This window comes from Mytilinidion resinicola (assembly GCF_010093595.1).
Source record: "Mytilinidion resinicola strain CBS 304.34 unplaced genomic scaffold BDZ99scaffold_1, whole genome shotgun sequence".
Lineage (NCBI taxonomy): Eukaryota > Fungi > Ascomycota > Dothideomycetes > Mytilinidiales > Mytilinidiaceae > Mytilinidion > Mytilinidion resinicola.
Genome location: NW_022985437.1, coordinates 149585 through 168549, shown reverse-complemented (window position 1 = coordinate 168549; position 18965 = coordinate 149585). Strand labels below are relative to the sequence as shown.

The following is an 18965-nucleotide window of genomic DNA, read 5'->3' as shown; positions in this document are numbered from 1 at the left end:
CGATTGTACCCAGGTGTGTGTTTATATCTGCCCCGCGTCTGCTGTTGACACCGGAGCATTCAGATGCTGGTTGCAGCCGAGCATTGCTGCCACGTCCAGGCCGATTGAACCGGGTACCATTCATGCATCATCACCAGTTGCCAGCAAGCTCTTGCCTGCCTCGTCATATACAGCCGCCCTTTGAATCAGCTAACTCTCTTTCAACCTCATGCCGCAGCCTCTCACCACTCGCCTTGTCCGCACGTGATCCCCAAGCCCGAGCTCTTCCCAGGTTGCCCAAGCTCAAGCTGCTCCCCGCTGGTGCCGTTGACCTCACTCTTGCCTTAGTGACAACAGCCCCTCTTCAGGTGCATCCAAGCTAAATTTCAGGATTCCCGGGCCTTCTCTGCCCGTCTGACAATACTCGCCTGGTCATCTGCTCGGTGGCCCCGTGTGCTCCTCATCACCCATCAGCCACGCTTCCGGTGGACAACCGGCCGCCCTCGTCATCTGCACCGCCAGTGCCTCAATAACCACTGCTGAAGGCTCTCTCTTGTTGAGTCTCTCACAACCAATACTGCCCTTCTGCTGGCGTTCTCGCCAGGACTCTCCCCGCCATGGGACTAGCATACAACGTGTACCTCGACTCAGACAGGATCTACGGTTGCAAGGACTGTAAGACCCATCTCTCGAACCATGACGATATCATCAGTCGGGTTAGTGCTCCTCATCCGTGTTTGTTCGAGCAGTCCCCTTCTTTCCCCGCTTTCTCCGACGTAGCTAACCGCCACTATGCTTGACAGAACTTTCGAGGCCAGCACGGCAAAGCCTACCTCTTCGACTCGGTGGTCAACATCATCGAGAGCGATCCGAGCGAGCGGAACATGACAACCGGCCGCCATGTCGTGCGGGACATCCAGTGCCGGCAGTGCAATGTCACGGTGGGCTGGAAGTACGACAAGGCCTACGAAGCGTCCGAGAAGTACAAGGAGGGCAAGTACATCCTCGAGGCCGAGATGCTCTGCTCAGTGTCGTAACGTGACGGAATGGGGTTGTTAGTAGCTGGAAACACAGAGAAATTGGCATTTAGCCGCCCATTGGCGTATGGCAAGCATCAGGACTGGAGTTTGGACATGACAGGACACTCGTGGGAATTTTTCAGGACACTCGGCAGGCATGGGAGCTCTAGGAGTTAATTGGATGCTGAATATACCGTCAATATGAGTCGTCGGTCGATTGTGCGGCCTCTTCTGAGCAATGGGACGACGAGAGGCTGCAGGTACAGCATATGGCATGGTAGGTAGGAGGTAGTTTGATTTGTCAAGCCCATTATACATTAAGTACTATATTCTGTCTGCCTAGCCAATAATGTGCATGTATACCACTGTTATGTCCTTGTCTGGTATGTTCCTCATCGAGTTGCAGCGGAAACTACCCCGCACAGACTGCCGCGGCATGGGACCACGCCCTGATCTTCTTTTCTTGTTCTAGTGGCGTCACAATAGTGGATATACAACTCTCCTCACCCTCCTTTGAGGTGGAGTCTTTGGTTTCTCTCGTCAAGGCCTTCCGCTTTCTTTCTAGTAGTAACTTTATTGAGAGCAACGATGATGCGTGCTGTTGTGTTCAAAGGGCCAGGAAAGGTAGTGGTTGAAGATCGGCCAATTCCAAAGATCCAGGAGGAGTCGGATATAGTTGTCAAGGTGGGGAAGACAGCACTATGCGGAAGGTATGTTATATCATCGATCAACAGCCTGTTTGACAATTCTGACTTTAGCCTTCCCCGTTTCTAGCGAGCTTCATGTCTTCCGCGGACACCAGCCAAGTTCCACTGGATTTATTATGGGACACGAGTTTACTGGAACAGTGGAGGATGTTGGTAGTAATGTGAAAACTGTGAAGAAAGGTGACCACGTTGTCTCGCCTTTCACTGCTTCATGGTAAGCCGGTTGCTCGCTCACTTCTAATAACCATTGACGTCTTTAGTGGCGAATGCTTCTACTGCAAGAACGGTTTCTCATCACGATGCACAAAGTCTTTACTGTTCGGGAGTGCAGGCCTGGATGGAGCACAGGCTGAATACGTATGGTGCCCATTCCAGGATCGAGTATCAGCAGCACTACCTAATATCTGGATAGGTACGAGTACCATTGGCCGATGCCACAGTCATGAAAGCAACCAGCGACATCTCGGATGATGCGTTGGTCCTCATGGCCGACATATTCCCAACTGGATACTTCGCTGCGCACAACGCTTTCAAAGAGCTGAGTAAATCGCAGATTGCCGAGTCAACTGTTATTGTGATTGGCTGTGGCCCTGTAGGTCTCTGTGCCCTGATTAATGCAGAGGACTACAAACCGAAGCACTTGCTTGCAGTTGATTCGATCGAGTCGCGCCTGGGTCTCGCAAAGTCGCTAGGCGCGGAGCCGTGGAATTTCCAGAAAGACCGTGAAGGCCTCGACAAGCGGGTCAAGGAGCTCACCGATGGTCGTGGCGCCGACGTGGTCATTGAGGTCGTTGGGCTCAGCCCAGCTCTGAGGATGGGGTTTGAGCTACTCAGGCCATGGGGTATCATCAGTAGCGTCGGTGTGCACAACGGCGAGGTATGACCACTTGCATACCATTCTCGAATCACGAGCTGATTCACGTGCAGATACCTTGGACCGGCACCGAAGCGTATGGCAAGAACATACGGGTCCAAATGGGCAGATGTCCCGTGCGGTCGATATTTCCCCAAGCTTTGGACAAGCTCAAACAGAAGCAGCACCTGCTCGGGTGAGTTGTTCGAGGCAAAGCGTGGCCCTGTACGTGGCACTAAACGTGTACAGATTCATGGCGGACAAGATCATGCCGCTGTCGGAGGCAGTGGAAGGCTATGATCTTTTCGACAAGATGAAGACGCAGAAGGTTGTGTTTGATGCGACAAAGTAGCTGGCTCCCTACTGCATCTGCCTTGAATCGGCCTCTTGGTAGTCACATGCACAAAGGGGCTGGATTTATGATTCACAAGCTCAGTGAATAGATACAGGAGAAGGCTTTGCCGGAATGTGGGAATCTCGAGGACTGTAGACCTATTCGCTGCGCTCCTCGATGTTGAGGAAGCACGGCATGTAGTCCACGGACTGTCACTCTTGTCTGGGAGCCTGATACTGGGCCGCAGTAGACAGTAATAGCAGCGTGGAGGTTTCGCATTAAACCTTGCTCTTGGCAGCGGGGTCGTGGACGCACACGTGCGGTTTCAGCGGCGGAGGACGCGCTGCAGCAAGCAAAGGGCTGAGCAATTGGGCTCGTGCAGCAGATTTAGCTCTCTGCATGAAGCATTAACACATCCCGCCTGCCTCCCGCACCACCATTGCTGCAATCCACCGGGAAGCCACAAGCGTGACAGTAGCTCGGGGAAAGCTTGACGCAACTTCCAAGAGCGACCTCGCTAAGACCGGCGGCCATAATTTCTACTCTTTGTCTTCCACCTCTCGTCGCCTCAACACTCTCCGCGCCAACATCGACACACCACGCTGCGACCCCATCACCCTCCGCTCCATCCGCCTCTCTCCTCCCCTTCACCACGCCCGACCTCTCCTCGGCCTCTCCTCGACACTCATCCCACCCTTCTCCCCCGCTTCTCGCCGTGACCTCTCGTAAGTGCCCTGCCCTGCATACCCCAAAGCTCCCTTCACGTCAATCCGCCAGCCGCGCTCATCGTTTGCAGCCCCAAGCTCTCCCTAGCTTCTCTCATCTCCCCCAACCCATACATCCCTTGATTCGTCTCCCACGTAAGTCGAATCGAACCCGCATAGACGCGGAGCTGCTATCGTCCCCGAGCTAACCCCGCGCAGACCTCGACAGCTCATTCATACATCATGTCTTCTGAAGACGTCACCGGAGCTACTCCTCAGGATGTTGGTGAACTATCGCACGCGTTCGGCCGGACCAGCCTTGCTGATGGCCCGGACGGCGAGCCAACGCCTAGGACCGAAGAAGAATACGCCGAGTCGTCCCTTACTTTGCGCGCTATAGTCTCTTCCAAGGAAGCGGGTGTTATCATTGGCAAGGCCGGCAAGAATGTCGCTGACCTGCGCAACGAGACCGGTGTTCGCGCCGGCGTTAGCAAGGTCGTCCTAGGAGTGCACGACCGTGTGCTCACCGTCACTGGTGCTCTCCGTGGGATCGCAAAGGCTTATGGGCTTGTTGCCAGGGGACTGCTCGAAGGTGCCCCGCAGATGGGTATGGGCGGCTTGCTCAGAAGCGACGGCACCCATCGTAAGTTGATGCGACTTCCCTTTCACTTCGCCCAATACTCTTTCCCTGCGTATTGACTATCACATTAATCACTACATCATATCATTCACCTAACTAACCGAATGGCCCGATAGCTGTTCGCCTGCTCATATCCCACAATCAAATGGGTACCATCATCGGTCGCCAGGGCCTGAAGATCAAGCAGATTCAGGACGTCTCAGGCGTTCGCATGGTGGCGCAGAAGGAGATGCTGCCACAATCTACTGAACGCATTGTCGAGGTTCAAGGCGCGCCCGGAGGAATTGAGAAGGCTGTCTGGGAAATTGGCAAGTGCCTGATCGATGACAGCGAGCGCGGCTACGGAACAGTGCTCTACAATCCAGCCGTCAGAGTTGCTCCGGGAGCTGGCCCAATCCCCAACGGTGGTGGAATTCCCGCTGGAATCGGTGGTGCACCCCGCTCTTACAACCGTACTGGACACGGCGCGGATTTCAGCGACTCTCCGCCCAACACCTACAACAATCGACGGTCTGGATCTGAGGTCGGAACCCGACCCCCTCCCCCAACACACACCGAGGATGGAGAAGAGATGCAGACTCAGAACATCAGCATCCCTTCAGACATGGTTGGCTGCATCATCGGCCGCGGTGGCAGTAAGATTAGCGAGATTCGCAAGAGCTCCGGGGCTCGCATCTCCATTGCGAAGGCCCCTCATGACGACTCCGGCGAGAGAATGTTCACCATTACCGGCAGCTCGGCCAGCAATGAGAAGGCTCTGTATTTGTTGTACGAGAATCTAGAGGCTGAGAAAATGAGGCGAAGCCAGGTACAAGAGTAGGCACAGGCATGGTAGAAACTCGTGTCTTTCTCCTGGATTTCCTGATTCTTGGACAACCCATGGATTAGATGTCGAACAGGCCCACGGCCGATGCGCAACGCTTGCGCGCTCAAGGTCGCTTGCGTCCTTCCCACCCCTACTCAACACCCACCCAATTCCTTCCGTCATGGCTGGATACCAATTTTCTTCACTACAAAAGCAATATCCTTCTTCTGCCCTTCCAACACCTGCCTGGGCTGGACTCGAGTTTCTTTTTTGTTCTTGTCGTCTGCCCCAGACCTATCGATCTGCAAATTGAGTGGCTTACGATTCATGACTTATGCTTTGATATCCGAGCTTCTGGTTCCGGCAACCGCCCTGGTGGAAGCTAGGAGCAGCATTGAGGCTCTTGTTTTTTTCTTTCTCTTGGTTCCGCCAGGCAGGCGGATGCACCTCTCTTCCACCGATCACGCTCCCTCTACCCCGTCTACCCAAACGTACTTACTTCCTCCGGCTCTCACACCTTCACCCACTCCTTCGAACACATTGTCCTACTCTCGGCTCACCCCTTTTCCGCTCCACAACACGATAGTCCATCACAAACCCTAGCCAGCTGGGCAACTACCTTCCACACCTACATCAAACCCCTCTTGTCTTCTCTCAGGCGAATGACGGATATAGGCTGCACCTGCAGGGGAATTACTTTATATCTTTCGACACCTATGTATGTAGAGTAATGCTAGTGCGGCTAGACAACTGGATAATTTGAGAACGATCTAATTCTCACTTGTGAAACCTTCGTACTCTGTTAATGTGATTTATAGATGATAAAGTGAAGAAGGTCGCGCGACTAGTTCATTTCCCGGCTCTGGCTATCTAGGTTGCCTACCGGCATACGCCCGGATTGTGAAGCTGAGAATCAACATGACGTCTTGGCTTTACTTTAGAAAGGCGAGCAGACGGGCCGCGTCTTTCATGTTCTAATATTGCCGCGTCTTTTCACTTGCTTGGTGTCCTGCTTCCATCCGTCCACCACTTTCAACGACAAACGCCCTTCCTCACGCATCAGCCCACCACACGCGCATTTCTTGACACGCTCACATTGCGTCTGCAGGGCTACCACCGCCTTTCCATCTGAACCACACTTTCTCCTCACGCTCATTTCTCGCGCTCTCACCTAGGCACCTTCTCTAACCTTTGCTCCTCAGACTTGTCTAGCGCGATCAACTCTTCTGTTGTCACTGCCCTGCTTACCGCCCAATTCCTGTCTGCCACTGCCTTCCCGTCTGAAAGCAAGTTCTCTTGCCACACTCACTTTCCGCGCTCTCACCTGTTTTAACCTCTGCCCGCCTAGACTTGTCCAGTCTGAACGGCCGTTCTGTTGTCACCCCTACCCTCCCTTAATCATCACCGGCTTGTCGTTACCCGCTACTCCGTCCTCAGCCGTCCTCTTCTCCGACTATCTTAACACTTTCGAACGTCCTCCGCCTTGACACGTCAGCCACCAGAAGCACTCTCTCGGGATCCCGAATCCTCCTCTCCTTCGACCGTCTTGACAAGTCAGCTATCGCCCACACGCCATCGGCGCCTTCAGCCGTCATCGCAATCAGCCATCTTGACATCTCCAACCTCCATCATCTTCTCACCAACTTCATCTAGTCCTCATCCGCCTCGACTCGGACCAGCCAAATGCTATCAGCACCATGTCACTCACCATGTCACGACCACCAGCTAAATTGAGGCCGGACATATCGCTTTTCCGAACCAAGCTAGTCCTCCAGTGCGAGCCCATCTGCCCCCGCCAAATCTTCCTCGACGTTACAAGAGCGCGGCCCACGGCATCACAAGAGATCTGGATCCGCGATGAGTTCCAGCTGTCGGCGGGATTTGGGCAGGCGACCCTCGCGGATTCCCCTACTCCACCGCCCGGGCCGGTTCGAGTTGGGAAAACTGGGCATGATGAAGTGAAGCCGTCGGAGGCTCGCATGCGTGACAGGAGTGGACATGCTCTAGAGAGACGACTCAAGAGCGTGGAGAATGATGGGGCAGATGTGGTTAAGAGGAAGGAACGATTCGTAGTTATGGATTCGTTGACGTGGCGGTTCAAGAAGATCGGGACACGGGCGGAGGCGATGGCGCTGGCGAATAATCCGGGGATCGAGTGTGGGAATGCGGTTTGGCTCTTTCGTAAGTCTTCTTCGACTTGTTCGTTTGTTCATGAGAAGATGCTCTCTGTAAAAGCCGTGTGACATACTGGGCCACCGTATGGATCCTCACGTTTGCATAATTGCTAACTCTTACTTCCACAGTGGACGACCGCATCGACCGCTCCCTCAAGATCGCAATGAACAGGGAACTCGGGCCAGCTAGTAAGACAGCAAGATTGGGAAAACTATTCGGGTATCCGATCGGCGCTGATGTCTTCGCTACCGAGAGGCAGAAGATGCAGGCTCTGAGGAAGCAGATTGGGATAGGAGAAGACGTGCCAGAGGGGACGGTTATGTTCCTTCATATCTACGAGGCTATCTTGAAGGTTAAGGAGCATGAGGAGAAGAAGCGAAGATTGAGGCAGATGATGGAGGATTGAGTGGTAGCCAGGCGGTAGCTCTGTATGATAATGGCGGCGTTGGCTTCGGGGTAATACTTAATGAGCAGTCACAACTGAAAAGTGCTTACTATATTGAGCTGTTCGACCCTTTAATGGCTTAAAAAATTGGAAGTTCTAGACTAAAGGCTCTGGACACACGTAGGTCCATTCATATATCACATAAAATGATAACGCCACGTAGGTTGACCCAGTGAATTTATGGCTGGTAGATATTTTACCAGATTTATGTTGAATACGTTGAAGTGGTGGAACAGCGGCACGTGCTGGTAGCAGATCAAGCCATCGAGGCACGAGCGTTGCCACGTTACGAGTGCCTGAGGCATCCGGATACTAATAGATGTTGGTTGTGGAGTGATGGGCTGGAGGCGACGAAGATATTTATTTATAGGGGCGGGATCGAGGCTGAAGCTCCCGGCGACAGGGGCCATAAACTCCGAGACCATCATCAAAAGGTTGAAGTTGCCAGATCATCATCAACACCCACTCCTTCCACTATTTACTACTATAGCCATCTTAGGCACTTCTTTTCAAGTCTCTCACTTATGTTCTTTGCCTCTTAAGTAGATCTGCCGGCCACCTAATCAGCCAGGCGCATCCCACTCACTCCCTTATACCACCTTCGAGTCCTCCACTATTCTTTTACCCACGCCTCGAGCCAATTGAAGGTCAATGGCACGCACGAAACAACTCACACCGATGCGCCGCGAGCCCTCCGAAGTCTTTAAACGTTCGAATGGCGCCATCGACAAGCACATGCGCCTGAACGGCAGCGCGAACGGACAAGCAAAGGGGACTGGAGAGGAAGATGCGGAGCCTAAGCAAGCAGGGCTCACGCAGTTGGTTATATGCATAGGAGGGATATATATGAGCTTGTATGTGGATTGATCTTGCCGTTACTAAGACAACTTCAGACGGTTGAAGCGTGAATGTCGAGGTCACTTGCTAATCAAACACTGGATTACAGTTTGACTTGGGCACTTCTCCAAGAGCGCATAACCACCACAACCTACGGACCTAAATCGCAACGATTCAATTATTCGGTCTTCCTAAACACCGTTCAGTCTGCCTTCGCAGCCTTGACAGGCTATGTCTACTTATACCTCTCCGCCCCGAAAACCGCGTCCGGACGGGCCATACCACCCATTTTCCCGTCTCGCGCCATACTCCTCCCCCTCTCGCTCATCGCAGTCACCAGCTCGCTCGCCTCTCCGTTCGGTTACGCGAGCTTGAAACATCTAGACTATATAACCTTCATCCTAGCTAAGAGCTGCAAACTACTACCAGTCATGTTCCTCCACCTGACCGTTTTCCAAAAACGCTACCCGATATACAAGTATATGGTCGTGGCCATGGTGACCCTCGGCGTGGCAGTATTCACACTGCACCATCCAGGCACGAGCAAGAAGGCCAGCAAGAGCACCAATTTAAATGGAAGCTCTAACCTTGGCCTCTTCCTTCTCGGCGTCAACCTCCTCTTCGACGGTATCACCAATACCGTCCAGGACAATATTTTCACCACCTACCGCCCTTACACCGGTCCGCAGATGATGTGCGCCCAGAACATTATGAGCACGCTCTTGACAGTCTCCTTCCTGTTCCTCTCGCCGTACCTAGCAGCCACAGGCCTCGGTGACTGGATCGGAATCTCTAGCAACGGCGGCGAGCTGAAAGAGGCTCTTAGCTTCGTCACAACGTACCCAGATGTCGGCTGGGACGTTCTCGGCTTCGCGGCGTGCGGCGCCGTTGGGCAGGTGTTTATCTTCTACACGCTGTCGAATTTCTCGAGCTTGTTGCTCGTCACGGTGACAGTGACGCGCAAGATGCTGACGATGCTGCTGAGTGTAGTCTGGTTCGGGCACCAGATTTCTAGCATGCAGTGGGTGGGTGTGGGGCTCGTGTTTGGCGGGATTGGGGCTGAGGGGTTGATTACGAGAAGGGAGAAGCTGGCGAAGGAGAGGGCGAAAAAGGAGGCTGCGTTGAAGAAAGGGGGAAATAAACAGTTGTAGTGAGCACTTTATGCATTATTTAGGGCGTTTTGGAATGGGTGGGCCTGGATTAAGAAGGGGGGCGCATCTGAAGTAGATGATGTCGGCTAGGATATCAGGAACACATTGTATTAACCTGCAGAGAGCCATGGCCTCTCGAGTAAGATTGGTATTTATGCTAACCTCCCGCGTTACTTGCCTTTTATCTTCGCATTTTTACCTAGCTGACAATTAAATTAAGAACCCTCCCTTCGCTTTTGATCCCTTTCAAAGTCAGCTTTCACGTCTCCAGCAAAGTTGTCATCAGTCAGCAATTTCCAAGCAGTGGCCGCCATCCCCTGAGCCGTCTGTATCGTTAATCGGTACGCTTCGTCGGAAATGGCTGCCTTGGTAAATTCCTTTGTATGGTTCGACGCTCCGTCGTCTGTTGGGATGTTGTAGACGGGATGAAACCCCGGACAAACTTGGGAAACGTTTCCTAGGATTTGTTAATAACGAGAACATGGATTTCCTGGACCTAGCCAATCACCTTGGTCAGTGGAGTAAGATCCCGGATGCGGCTCGCTGCCCTCCTTATCAGCTTCGCACAGCTGCGGTGCACCAAGTTCGAGCATAAACTTCGAATACGCAGTGCAGAGAGCTCGATTCGGCACCACTTCCGCGTAATTATTCGTCCTAAATCAAAGTCAGTACAGCCCAAAGCAGCACGTTTCCTTCAACACTCACTCCTCAAACTCAACCTCACACCCCGTCGCCACCGCCGCCCCCTTGAAACAATTCACCACCCTCTCCTGCAACACCTTCGTCTCCCTCAACGTCGCGCCCCTCACATTATAATCCATAAGCGACCTCGCCGGAATCACATTCGCCTTCTCCCCGTCCTCAAGAATAATCCCATGGATGCGCTGCGCCGGCAAGATCTGCTGCCGCAGCATGCTAATCCCGCTATACGCCAACACCGCCGCGTCCAACGCATTCACCCCATCCTGCGGACTCGCCGCCGCATGCGCCGTCCGCCCCGTGAAGATGGCGCGGAACTTCGCGCTGGCCACCGACGTGCCGTACGCGAGGCCCGCGACGGCCGCCTTCGTGGGGAACATGTGCCCGGACATGGGATGCGTCATCAGGCACGCATCGACGCCCGCGTAGGCGCCGGCGTCGATCAGCTTGATCTTGCCCCCGCCGCCCTCCTCGGCGGGCGTGCCGAGCGCGCGCACGCGGCCGGGCAGCTGGTGCTTCTTGAGCAGGGCGACGACGCCGAAGAAGGCGGCCAGGGAGCCGGTCGCGATGAGGTTGTGCCCGCAAGCGTGGCCGATGCCGGGCAGGGCGTCGTACTCGACGTTGAAGACGGCGAGGCGGCCGCCGCGGCCGTAGGTGGCTTCGAAGGAGGTTGGGAGGTTGTAGGCGTGCGGTGTCACGGGGATGGATTGGGATTGGAGGAGGGCGACGATGTTGTCGTGGGCGAGGTGCTCGGAGTAGCCGAGTTCGGGGTGCGAGTGGATCTGGGGGTTGGTGTTAGGGTGGGATTGGGGTTGTTTGGAGGTGTTGATGGGTACCTTGTGGTTGATATCTCGCAATTCCGCATCGAGATTTTCGATGGACTTGTTGATTAATTGCTGGATCTCAGATGTGTTCATGGTGTCATTCTGGTTGTTTTCTTGGGGCGTTATGTCGCCCATTTTGGTATTACCGTTGTTCAGTAGAGTGTAATCAATTCAAGGTGTGATTGAAGCGTGAAGTCTGAGCGTGGTAAAATGAATGGATATAGAATAGTCCGCAGTATGACGTCTTGGAAGAGATCGACAGAGGAGATATGTAGCTTCGATTCAAGTGCGGGGTGCTCTAGGTTTAATAGGAAGGTCGTCTCATGCTCTTGGTTGATGCAAACCGACAGAATGCGCGAGGACAACCCCATAGTGATCGGCATAGCTTACCAGATATGGGTATTACATAGCTCACAAAATCATTGGCTCGAATACTCGGCGTGCAGCTTCAGCTCGTCGCGTAGAAATCGGATACGGATGCGTTCAATGCGCGCTACGTTTCTTAACTACAATCATTGCCAATCCATCAAGCCTATCAGGTCGGTAAAGACATAGCACCTTAAGATAGCACTATGGCTTGAAGTTGAGGAACCGGTCAGACACGAGGGCGTAGAGGGTCGAAAGGTCAGTCGTGATTATGGCGCTGATGAGATTACAGTCCTTCGAACTTGCGAGCAATGCTTTGGAGTGCCCTTCGCAGTGGCATATGTGCGCGTAAATACCCGTATAATTAGTGCCTAGACAAAGCCTGTATACACTTGCTTGTCGCTGTCTGAGGTGCTCTGGCGTACAATCAGAAACGCAGACGACACATAAAAGTCTAGCCACCATGCATTGTAGCGGGACACAAGCGCTCCTGATCAACTTGTTTTGTCGCGGTCCGGGGTGGCTCGGCATCTACTAGAGTCTGTGGAAGACTTCAAACCCAATGGCAAGGAAAAGTGCGCTGTGGCTGCGAGTCAGTGTCACTTGAGCTGAAAAGTTCGTGTTTGGCGCTATCATATCTCGTCTCTCATTGAAATTGGGTGTCCCACTCAAAGCTCCTAAATAGTATTCAAAAAACCCGTGCTACTCCCAGGCAAACTCAAATCCTCAGTATCATAAAGCATCTGTCGTATCTCAGCCATCCTAAACCGCTTGCCCGATAATGCTTGAGCATCCACAGTCCGTTGCAAGGCTGTAGCCACTCGCTCACTCGTGAGTCTAGAAAAGATCCAGTCCTTGTAGATAGCATCATCAGTTTCGATTCCAGCGAGAAAGAGTGGCCATTGTAATCTGTCGTGGAGTTCTGTGCCTCGTGAAGCAAACGTCCGTTGGATTATGGTCAAGAGCGTCTTGAGGGCACTCTGGATATCTGGTGGCGTCTCCATGCTTAGGTCCGAGAGAATAGATCGAAAGTAGTAGATTTGTAGCGCACTGAAGAGCACGACATCGAAATCGGCATTGACGAGTACTCGTGGACGAGGTTTAGTCCCTGCGTCGGCCGAGAGGCGGAAAACGGAGGAGTATTTCTATCTCAATTAGACGGCTCGATGCTTTAGAGATAGTTCACGCACCTGTTCCAAATAGAGGAAGGTTTGCTCAATACGTGACCGCGATTCCAACGAGTTGGGGTCGTGTTCGTGAGATAGATCGTTGATATCCTGCCATAACGGCATCAACGCCCACAAGAATTCGAGTACTGTCGAGTTCACGTCGTCGTCGAGCTGCTGGGAATTCGGATACTCCGCTCCCCAGTGGGTTGCGAGGGCATTGCGTGATGCATCGTAAACATCTTTAGTTCTGGCACTGTGTTTGGTGAGATGTCGTGCTAGATGTCCCCCAGTACTTTGAAAGCTGCATTTGACATCCTCGTCAAAGGTCCACATAATGAGTCGTGCCAGAAGGCTATTGTTGGTTTTGGTGGAATTAGTGACCAGAGTCGTCGAGCTATCGAAGAAAGCTACGCAACGAGTGTTAAGCTCGTGCCTCTCCACGTAGTCCAACACAGTCAAGCTGAGCTGGCTTAGCCGATGTGGTGCGGTAGACTTCCTCTTTGACATGTAGAGGTAAATGAAGAAGTATGCCGCCATGGTGGTAACGTGGTCATCTTCCATGCCAAGTTTCATCATTTCAATTAAAAGTCCAGCCCCCGCTTGAAAGTGGTTTTCTGCTTCCTGGGACGAGTTCTGGCCCTTCCGGAGGGAATAGTCGTTGATGGACACCGCGAGCAGGAAGTGCATGATCATGGGATTGTAAGACCCAAGACTCAAAAGCACCTTGTGGGTGGACCAGTTAGGGTCTTTTGTCGTTCGATATAGCGAATACGTGGTCTGATAGTGCCTCAAAGCTTTATGCTCAGGAGCAGTGAGGGTCAACGAGTTTGGTAGCGTGACGTGATGGTCGGATAATGAAGCAGAAGGATGCAGCAGAAGGCCGGGCATGTTCCTCATAGACTGTAAGTTGTCGCTTCCACTGCTTGCGAAGATTCGTTCGAAGTTCTCGATGTTGAGACACGAGGCTAGCCCTTGTGGATAAATATCGCTAATTGAACTGTTAGGAGACGCCATGAAGTTGCATGGTAAGAGTCCATCGTCCATGTCCCAGCCGGGCCACCACTCATCGAGTCCGCATCGCTCTGGGAAGTCTCCGATTCGGGTGGAGCAGTACAATGGGGACTCCATGGCGGGGCTTAAACTCATAGTAGACACTTCGAGCGGAAGATTTCGAAGCTCTTGAGGGCCGTGTTGCACTTGACTTGCCGACGTTGGGGGTGCTACAATGCCATCGTTGGGTTGAGAAACGTGTGGAATAGCCGTCCCGATCATACTTGAGCTGTTTTCAACAATATTTGATGATATACTCGGTAATATCGCTTTTGGCTGAAATCCATTCCGTGATTTTACTGGTCCATAGCCTCGTCGCTGAACTCTGAGAGGCGTTCGTCCACTTGACCAGGAGCAGATAAGGCTAAGACGGCTGCAACGAGTACAATTTGGCTGTTTCTCATCGCAACGAACATGCTTCGAGCGGCATGTCATGCAGCCTTTTCCTTCGGTTAGTAGAGAAGCCAATGGGACTGGAGGGAGAAGACGAGCCTGTCTTTGATCGCCGTTGCTTGTGCATATTCATACTCTTGCCAACCGCTTTACGAGCATTTCTACATGGAGGCTTCATTGCCGGCCTGATAGACTAGCAATATGTCTATATTTTATGTGCATTCGAACTATTAGGTTGATGTTGGACGCTGCGTATCTCCCGGTGAAGGATGATGGTGGAGGCTGAGCTGATGTTCACCATACTTGATCCGGGGGTCGTTATGCAAGTTCATGCAAGCGCAGGGACCCACCAGTAATCCGTGATCTTTGGCCGGCAAAAGTGTCCAATGAGCAGTGACATTAGTTGGTGGGATTCTCTGGGCAGTTCGCTTGCTAGACGTTTAGTGTAGGAGGTGATACATGTTCACGGATAAGGGGAATCTTGGTGTATCCCACGGACAGTGGGAGGTTACGGGTTTGGTGACCTGCTATATGAGGTAGTGACATAGATCGTCCTGACTTGGTATATAGTACACGCACGTTCTTCAGAGATATATTCAGATTCAACAATTGAATTACTTTCAGAATGTCAAACCCTATTCCAAGTTCAGGTGCTGCCTTCGAGAAGGACACCATGGCTGCAACAACAGACATCACACATGATGAGGAGAAACAAGGTACAGTGGACCTGGTTATCATCGACGAGGAAGAGAAAAGAATTCTGAGAAAGATTGATCTCCAGTATGTTGACTCCCGAGCCATGTTTCCCTCTTTAAGCCAAGAGCATCAGGACTGACTTTACCCATGATAGCTTGATGCCGTTAATGTTCATAACATACGCCCTCCAATACCTTGACAAGATCACTCTTGGATACGCTGCCGTCTACGGACTGAGAGAAGACACGGTGCGCACCCACTAGCCCCCCAAAACACTGAACCACCATTCTAACACCACCCCAGCACCTCGTCGGCCAGCAATACTCCTGGGCCAGCAGCATCTTCTACTTCGGCTACCTGACGGCTTCTCTCCCAGGCTCCGTCGGCTTCGTCAAATTCCCCATCGGCAAGTACCTCGCCACGACCATGTTCATCTGGTCCATCATCCTCGCCTGCCACGGCGCCGTCAATAGTTTCGCAAGCCTCATGGCCGTTCGCTTCTTCCTCGGTGCGCTCGAGAGCGTCATAAGCCCCGGCTTCAGTCTCATTACTGGGCTGTGGTACAAGCCGTCCGAGCATGGCTGGCGCCATGGGATCTGGTTTGCTGGGAACGGTTCCGCCGCTATCGTCGGTGGTCTCCTGTCATATGCTATTGGGTACACTGATGGCGTGCTGGCGGCTTGGAGATGGATGTTCATCATCTTCGGCCTCGTTACGTTTGCGTGGTCAGCCGTGATTCTGTTCTTCCTCCCGGACAGCGCCTTGAAAGCAAGATGGCTGACGCCGCATGAGCGCGAGATTGCTCATAGCCGACCTCAGAAACAGACGCATAGCTTCAAGTCCAACGAATGGAAGCGATTCCAAGCTATCGAAGCAGCGAAGGATCCGAAGACCTGGCTTCTGTTCTTCTACACAATCTTCACCAGCATGCCAAACGGCGGCTACACGAACGTAAGACTCAATTAAATCGTGGTTCTCAGCCCGCGCTTACACCATGCAGTTCTCCTCCCTCATCATCAAAGGCTTCAACTACGGCCAGCTGGACACCCTTCTTCTGACCATGCCCCAAGGCGCCTGCCAAGTCATAATGGTCCTCATATCTTCTTACCTCACTTCTAAGCTCCGCAAATCCCGCTGCATCATCATTACCGTCCTTCTCTGCATCTCCCTGTTCGGGTGGGCGCTAGTCGGCTACCTCCCACCAGACCAAGTTGGCGCGAAGCTCTTCGGCGTCTTCATATTCGGCGCGTACGCCGCAGCATTCCCTCTCAGCTTAAGCATGATTGCGAGCGACGTTGCAGGGTATACCAAGAAGACTGTCACCAGCGGGATCTTGTTCTTAGCGTATTGTGCTGGGAATATCGCTGGGCCGCAGGTGTTCTTAGCGAAAGAGGCGCCGTTTTATCGGACCGGGTGTAAAACTTATATCATTTGTCTGTGCTTGGGCATTTTGACGATTATGACGCTTCGACAGTATATGGATTGGGAAAATAAGCGTAGGGATCGACTCCAAGGCATTGTCGTTGAGGTAGAGCCGAAGAAGAACGGGGCTGAGGGTGTCGTTGGGTTGCCAACCTTTGGTTTGGATGAGACGGATTGGGAGCAAGAGAATTTCCGATATATTTTGTAGGAAGTTTGTACTTCTGGATGGGTTCTTGAGAGAGGAAAGTTTTGTGTTTCGAAATGTTAGGGGAAACTGTAAAAACTCCTGTTCCACCTTGTCACCTCAATGTCCGAGGATGATTTAGTATGTGCGAAGACTATTATCTCCAAATAGAAGCATTAGGTGCTAAATCGAAGTCGAATATGCTGTTCCGCTTTCACAAACCATCCAACCCTACATACGAACTACTCGCTTGATTTCGTGGGTAGATCCTTAGAAAATCAGAGGACGTGGAGTGACTAGTCCTCAGGGACCAGTCTGATTTAGCGCCAATTCCAGGTCCCGTAGTTCGCGAGGGACAAGAGTCAAAGCCATGCGTGTCAAGGCCAGGCTCAGGTACCCTGTCGGGTCCTTCCTTCTGCACCTCAAAGGCCCAACCAAACAGCGGGCATCGCGAGGGTTCATGTTGTCGGTGTTTTGCAACATCCATTACGTAGCGATGTACCCTTTCACCCATCTCCCCGAAAATGTTCCTCAACATGATGCGCCACAGCCACCTCATCACCCTCAGACTCCCCACAAACCGGACACCTTGCCGTCACAGGCTCGACCCCCACATTGCGCCTTCCCACCTCGCTGTTCTCCTTCTGTTCCAACTGCGCCAGCTGCGGACAATAATCCGCTAGACTGCTCACTCTTTGTTCATACTCCCCATCCTCCTCTTCCCGCACATCCGTATATTTGAACTGCCTAGCTCTTCCTCTTATACTACCATTCTCACCATCCCGCCCTAAGTTTGCACCAACACCACCCGCCACCGCCTCCCCGGCCTCTCCTTCCGCAAGCGAAACAAGCCCTTGCACTCGCCCTACACGCCCGTCTCGCAACCGCACTTTTACGCCGCGGGGGTGATCGCCCCGCGTCAGGAGATCGGCTACTATGCCGCGAACCTGATGCCCAGTAGGCTGATCAATTTTAAGGACGATAGAAACGGGTGTGCCGGAAGCGAGGGCGGAGAAGGAGGGGACAGAGCTGGAGGAGTTGTAGGATCGCGGAGAATTGCGGTGGGAGGGTCGACCGCCGCGGGGGTTGCCACGGCCGCGGGAACTCGAGTTGGAGTTGGAGTCGCGGGGTTGGCGGTTGCGTGGGCGCTGCATGGTGGGCTTTTGTTAGTTTGTGTGAAAGGAAGGTTGAAGTGTGAGTCGGATCTTGAAAGCGAGGCCTGCACGTGATGAGCTACGTGTTCGGGTAAGTCTTGGCGGAGCGAAAAGGTGTGGAAGCCAGAGGTACTACCACACTACTGGACGGTTTAACGCTAGGGGAAGGGAGAGGGAGTTTCAAGTTAAACCGCCCGTGACAAGCGTCTCGCAACTCCTGCACTTCTGTAAACGCCAAGACTTACCTAAAACGTAGTTAATGACGTGCTGACTACACCATACAGGGGCTCTGTTTCAGCCAGAGAGGCAAGTGTAGGAGATTGTGAGCTCTGTACAGATGGCAACATAGTTTTCTTCAAAATCTTATAAGATTATGCCAATTTAAGTAGTCAATGATGATGCATGATAAGAGCACCGATACGTTGCAGATTATTTGCTAATTCAGGGACCGGGTAGCCTGTCAAAAATTATCCTATCCTTACGCTCTACCCATACTCGTCACTGGCATATTTCCCTTTGTTCTTCCTTTCATATCTCTCCTTCCTCCACATTTCCGTGTATGATTCCCTCTCCTTCTCATCCACTTCCACTTGTACCCGTTTAGCTACCATTTAGCGCTGTATCCAGTAGAATATGTTCCTTATACCCTTCAGCCAGCAGCTTTTGGGACAGTGACTCGTCCTGGGCTCGATAGTACAGCTTCTGGTCCTCCCACCACCATATACCAATCCGTGCTGGAGATCATTCGCTTATGCAGTCGACTTTGCTGACAGTGTCTGCTGCTTTAACGAAGTATATATCCGGTGCTCTCAGTGCTGCGTGCTCCTTGTTGAAAGCCTCGCTTTCAGCTTTGAGCACTGAGATGGTGTAGGCGGGCTCGATGCTCCCAAGGTCAAGTAGTCTCCCTTTGCCTCCTGCGTCCCGTGGTCATTGATGCTGAGTCTTGTAATATCTGTAGAGATAGTGTATAGACGACACATAACTACAATCAAACCATAGTAAGTGAGATTGGAATGGCAGTCTGTTGAGCCCAGTTGTCCGATCAGTCTGCGTAGATGTGGCGAATATCGATATTCATTCGCTTGGCTCTGATGGATGTAACGCAATGGACCTGGGTGTTCGGAGAAGTTTTCTTTAGTGAGGCATGAAATAGGCGACTGCCAGTAGAAAGATATACAGGCAGCAGAGCCAATGAAAGTTTTCGATGATATTGAATTCATAAACATATTTCCCGTTGATGTTTTACAGCATTGAACGCGAGGCGAGGCTCGAACGCATGACATTGGTATCAACCCAAGAAAAAGGAACGCGTACGCCTGACAGTAACCACCCAAGAACCGTGAAAAAGAGGTCTAGAAA

At 52.4% G+C, this 18965-nt stretch overlaps 9 protein-coding genes across 9 annotated transcripts; 6 read left to right on the top strand and 3 right to left on the bottom strand.

Moving 5' to 3' along the window:
* The first annotated feature begins 272 nt into the window (after positions 1-272).
* On the top strand, positions 273-1308 carry BDZ99DRAFT_456593 (yippee zinc-binding protein-like protein Moh1). Its single transcript, XM_033718492.1, has 2 exons — positions 273-695; positions 783-1308. The coding sequence occupies exons 1-2, from the start codon at positions 597-599 to the stop codon at positions 1014-1016; spliced, it is 333 nt and encodes a 110-aa protein (XP_033583741.1). The 5' UTR covers positions 273-596; the 3' UTR covers positions 1017-1308.
* Positions 1309-1589: 281 nt separating this feature from the next.
* On the top strand, positions 1590-2910 carry BDZ99DRAFT_374155 (putative alcohol dehydrogenase; the record flags this gene model as incomplete). The annotated part of the gene is made up of 6 exons (XM_033714909.1): positions 1590-1708; positions 1773-1919; positions 1966-2062; positions 2118-2582; positions 2633-2754; positions 2808-2910. 6 exons carry the CDS (start codon positions 1590-1592, stop codon positions 2908-2910), a joined length of 1053 nt encoding a protein of 350 aa, XP_033583740.1.
* Positions 2911-3839: 929 nt separating this feature from the next.
* BDZ99DRAFT_373391 (uncharacterized protein) lies at positions 3840-5056 on the top strand (the record flags this gene model as incomplete). The annotated part of the gene is made up of 2 exons (XM_033714867.1): positions 3840-4239; positions 4353-5056. 2 exons carry the CDS (start codon positions 3840-3842, stop codon positions 5054-5056), a joined length of 1104 nt encoding a protein of 367 aa, XP_033583739.1.
* A 1412-nt stretch (positions 5057-6468) lies between these two features.
* On the top strand, positions 6469-7987 carry BDZ99DRAFT_1254 (uncharacterized protein). The gene is made up of 3 exons (XM_033712558.1): positions 6469-7222; positions 7345-7646; positions 7712-7987. Exons 1-2 carry the CDS (start codon positions 6739-6741, stop codon positions 7620-7622), a joined length of 762 nt encoding a protein of 253 aa, XP_033583738.1. The 5' UTR covers positions 6469-6738; the 3' UTR covers positions 7623-7646; positions 7712-7987.
* Positions 7988-8094: 107 nt separating this feature from the next.
* On the top strand, positions 8095-9649 carry BDZ99DRAFT_430369 (UDP-Glc/Gal endoplasmic reticulum nucleotide sugar transporter-like protein; the record flags this gene model as incomplete). The annotated part of the gene is made up of 2 exons (XM_033717247.1): positions 8095-8515; positions 8608-9649. Exons 1-2 carry the CDS (start codon positions 8313-8315, stop codon positions 9647-9649), a joined length of 1245 nt encoding a protein of 414 aa, XP_033583737.1. The 5' UTR covers positions 8095-8312.
* A 215-nt stretch (positions 9650-9864) lies between these two features.
* Positions 9865-11307, bottom strand: BDZ99DRAFT_483908 (metal-dependent amidase/aminoacylase/carboxypeptidase; the record flags this gene model as incomplete). The annotated part of the gene is made up of 4 exons (XM_033722613.1): positions 9865-10106; positions 10158-10303; positions 10355-11130; positions 11185-11307. 4 exons carry the CDS (start codon positions 11305-11307, stop codon positions 9865-9867), a joined length of 1287 nt encoding a protein of 428 aa, XP_033583736.1.
* An 856-nt stretch (positions 11308-12163) lies between these two features.
* On the bottom strand, positions 12164-14213 carry BDZ99DRAFT_403903 (uncharacterized protein). Its single transcript, XM_033716371.1, has 3 exons — positions 14102-14213; positions 12729-13927; positions 12164-12683 (listed from the first exon to the last, which is right to left on the bottom strand). Exons 1-3 carry the CDS (start codon positions 14190-14192, stop codon positions 12216-12218), a joined length of 1758 nt encoding a protein of 585 aa, XP_033583735.1. The 5' UTR covers positions 14193-14213; the 3' UTR covers positions 12164-12215.
* Positions 14214-14823: 610 nt separating this feature from the next.
* BDZ99DRAFT_373605 (putative vitamin H transporter) lies at positions 14824-16476 on the top strand (the record flags this gene model as incomplete). Its single annotated transcript, XM_033714883.1, has 4 exons — positions 14824-14930; positions 15001-15094; positions 15150-15797; positions 15847-16476. The coding sequence occupies 4 exons, from the start codon at positions 14824-14826 to the stop codon at positions 16474-16476; spliced, it is 1479 nt and encodes a 492-aa protein (XP_033583734.1).
* Positions 16477-16717: 241 nt separating this feature from the next.
* BDZ99DRAFT_1135 (uncharacterized protein) lies at positions 16718-17755 on the bottom strand. The gene has a single exon (XM_033712445.1). The coding sequence runs from the start codon at positions 17604-17606 to the stop codon at positions 16959-16961; it is 648 nt and encodes a 215-aa protein (XP_033583733.1). The 5' UTR covers positions 17607-17755; the 3' UTR covers positions 16718-16958.
* Positions 17756-18965: the final 1210 nt, after the last annotated feature.

Bases quoted from the DNA above. Each gene is read 5' to 3' on its own strand.
- BDZ99DRAFT_456593 (XM_033718492.1), top strand. From the start codon at position 597: ATGGGACTAGCATACAACGTGTACCTCGACTCAGACAGGATCTACGGT. The intron at 696-782 runs GTTAGTGCTCCT...TATGCTTGACAG, and splicing joins ATGACGATATCATCAGTCGG to AACTTTCGAGGCCAGCACGG.
- BDZ99DRAFT_1254 (XM_033712558.1), top strand. From the start codon at position 6,739: ATGTCACTCACCATGTCACGACCACCAGCTAAATTGAGGCCGGACATA. The intron at 7,223-7,344 runs GTAAGTCTTCTT...TTACTTCCACAG, and splicing joins GAATGCGGTTTGGCTCTTTC to TGGACGACCGCATCGACCGC.
- BDZ99DRAFT_403903 (XM_033716371.1), bottom strand. From the start codon at position 14,192: ATGACATGCCGCTCGAAGCATGTTCGTTGCGATGAGAAACAGCCAAAT. The intron at 13,928-14,101 runs GTGGACGAACGC...ATGGCATTGTAG, and splicing joins CCTTATCTGCTCCTGGTCAA to CACCCCCAACGTCGGCAAGT. The intron at 12,684-12,728 runs GTGCGTGAACTA...TAATTGAGATAG, and splicing joins CCTTCCTCTATTTGGAACAG to AAATACTCCTCCGTTTTCCG.
- BDZ99DRAFT_1135 (XM_033712445.1), bottom strand. From the start codon at position 17,606: ATGCAGCGCCCACGCAACCGCCAACCCCGCGACTCCAACTCCAACTCG.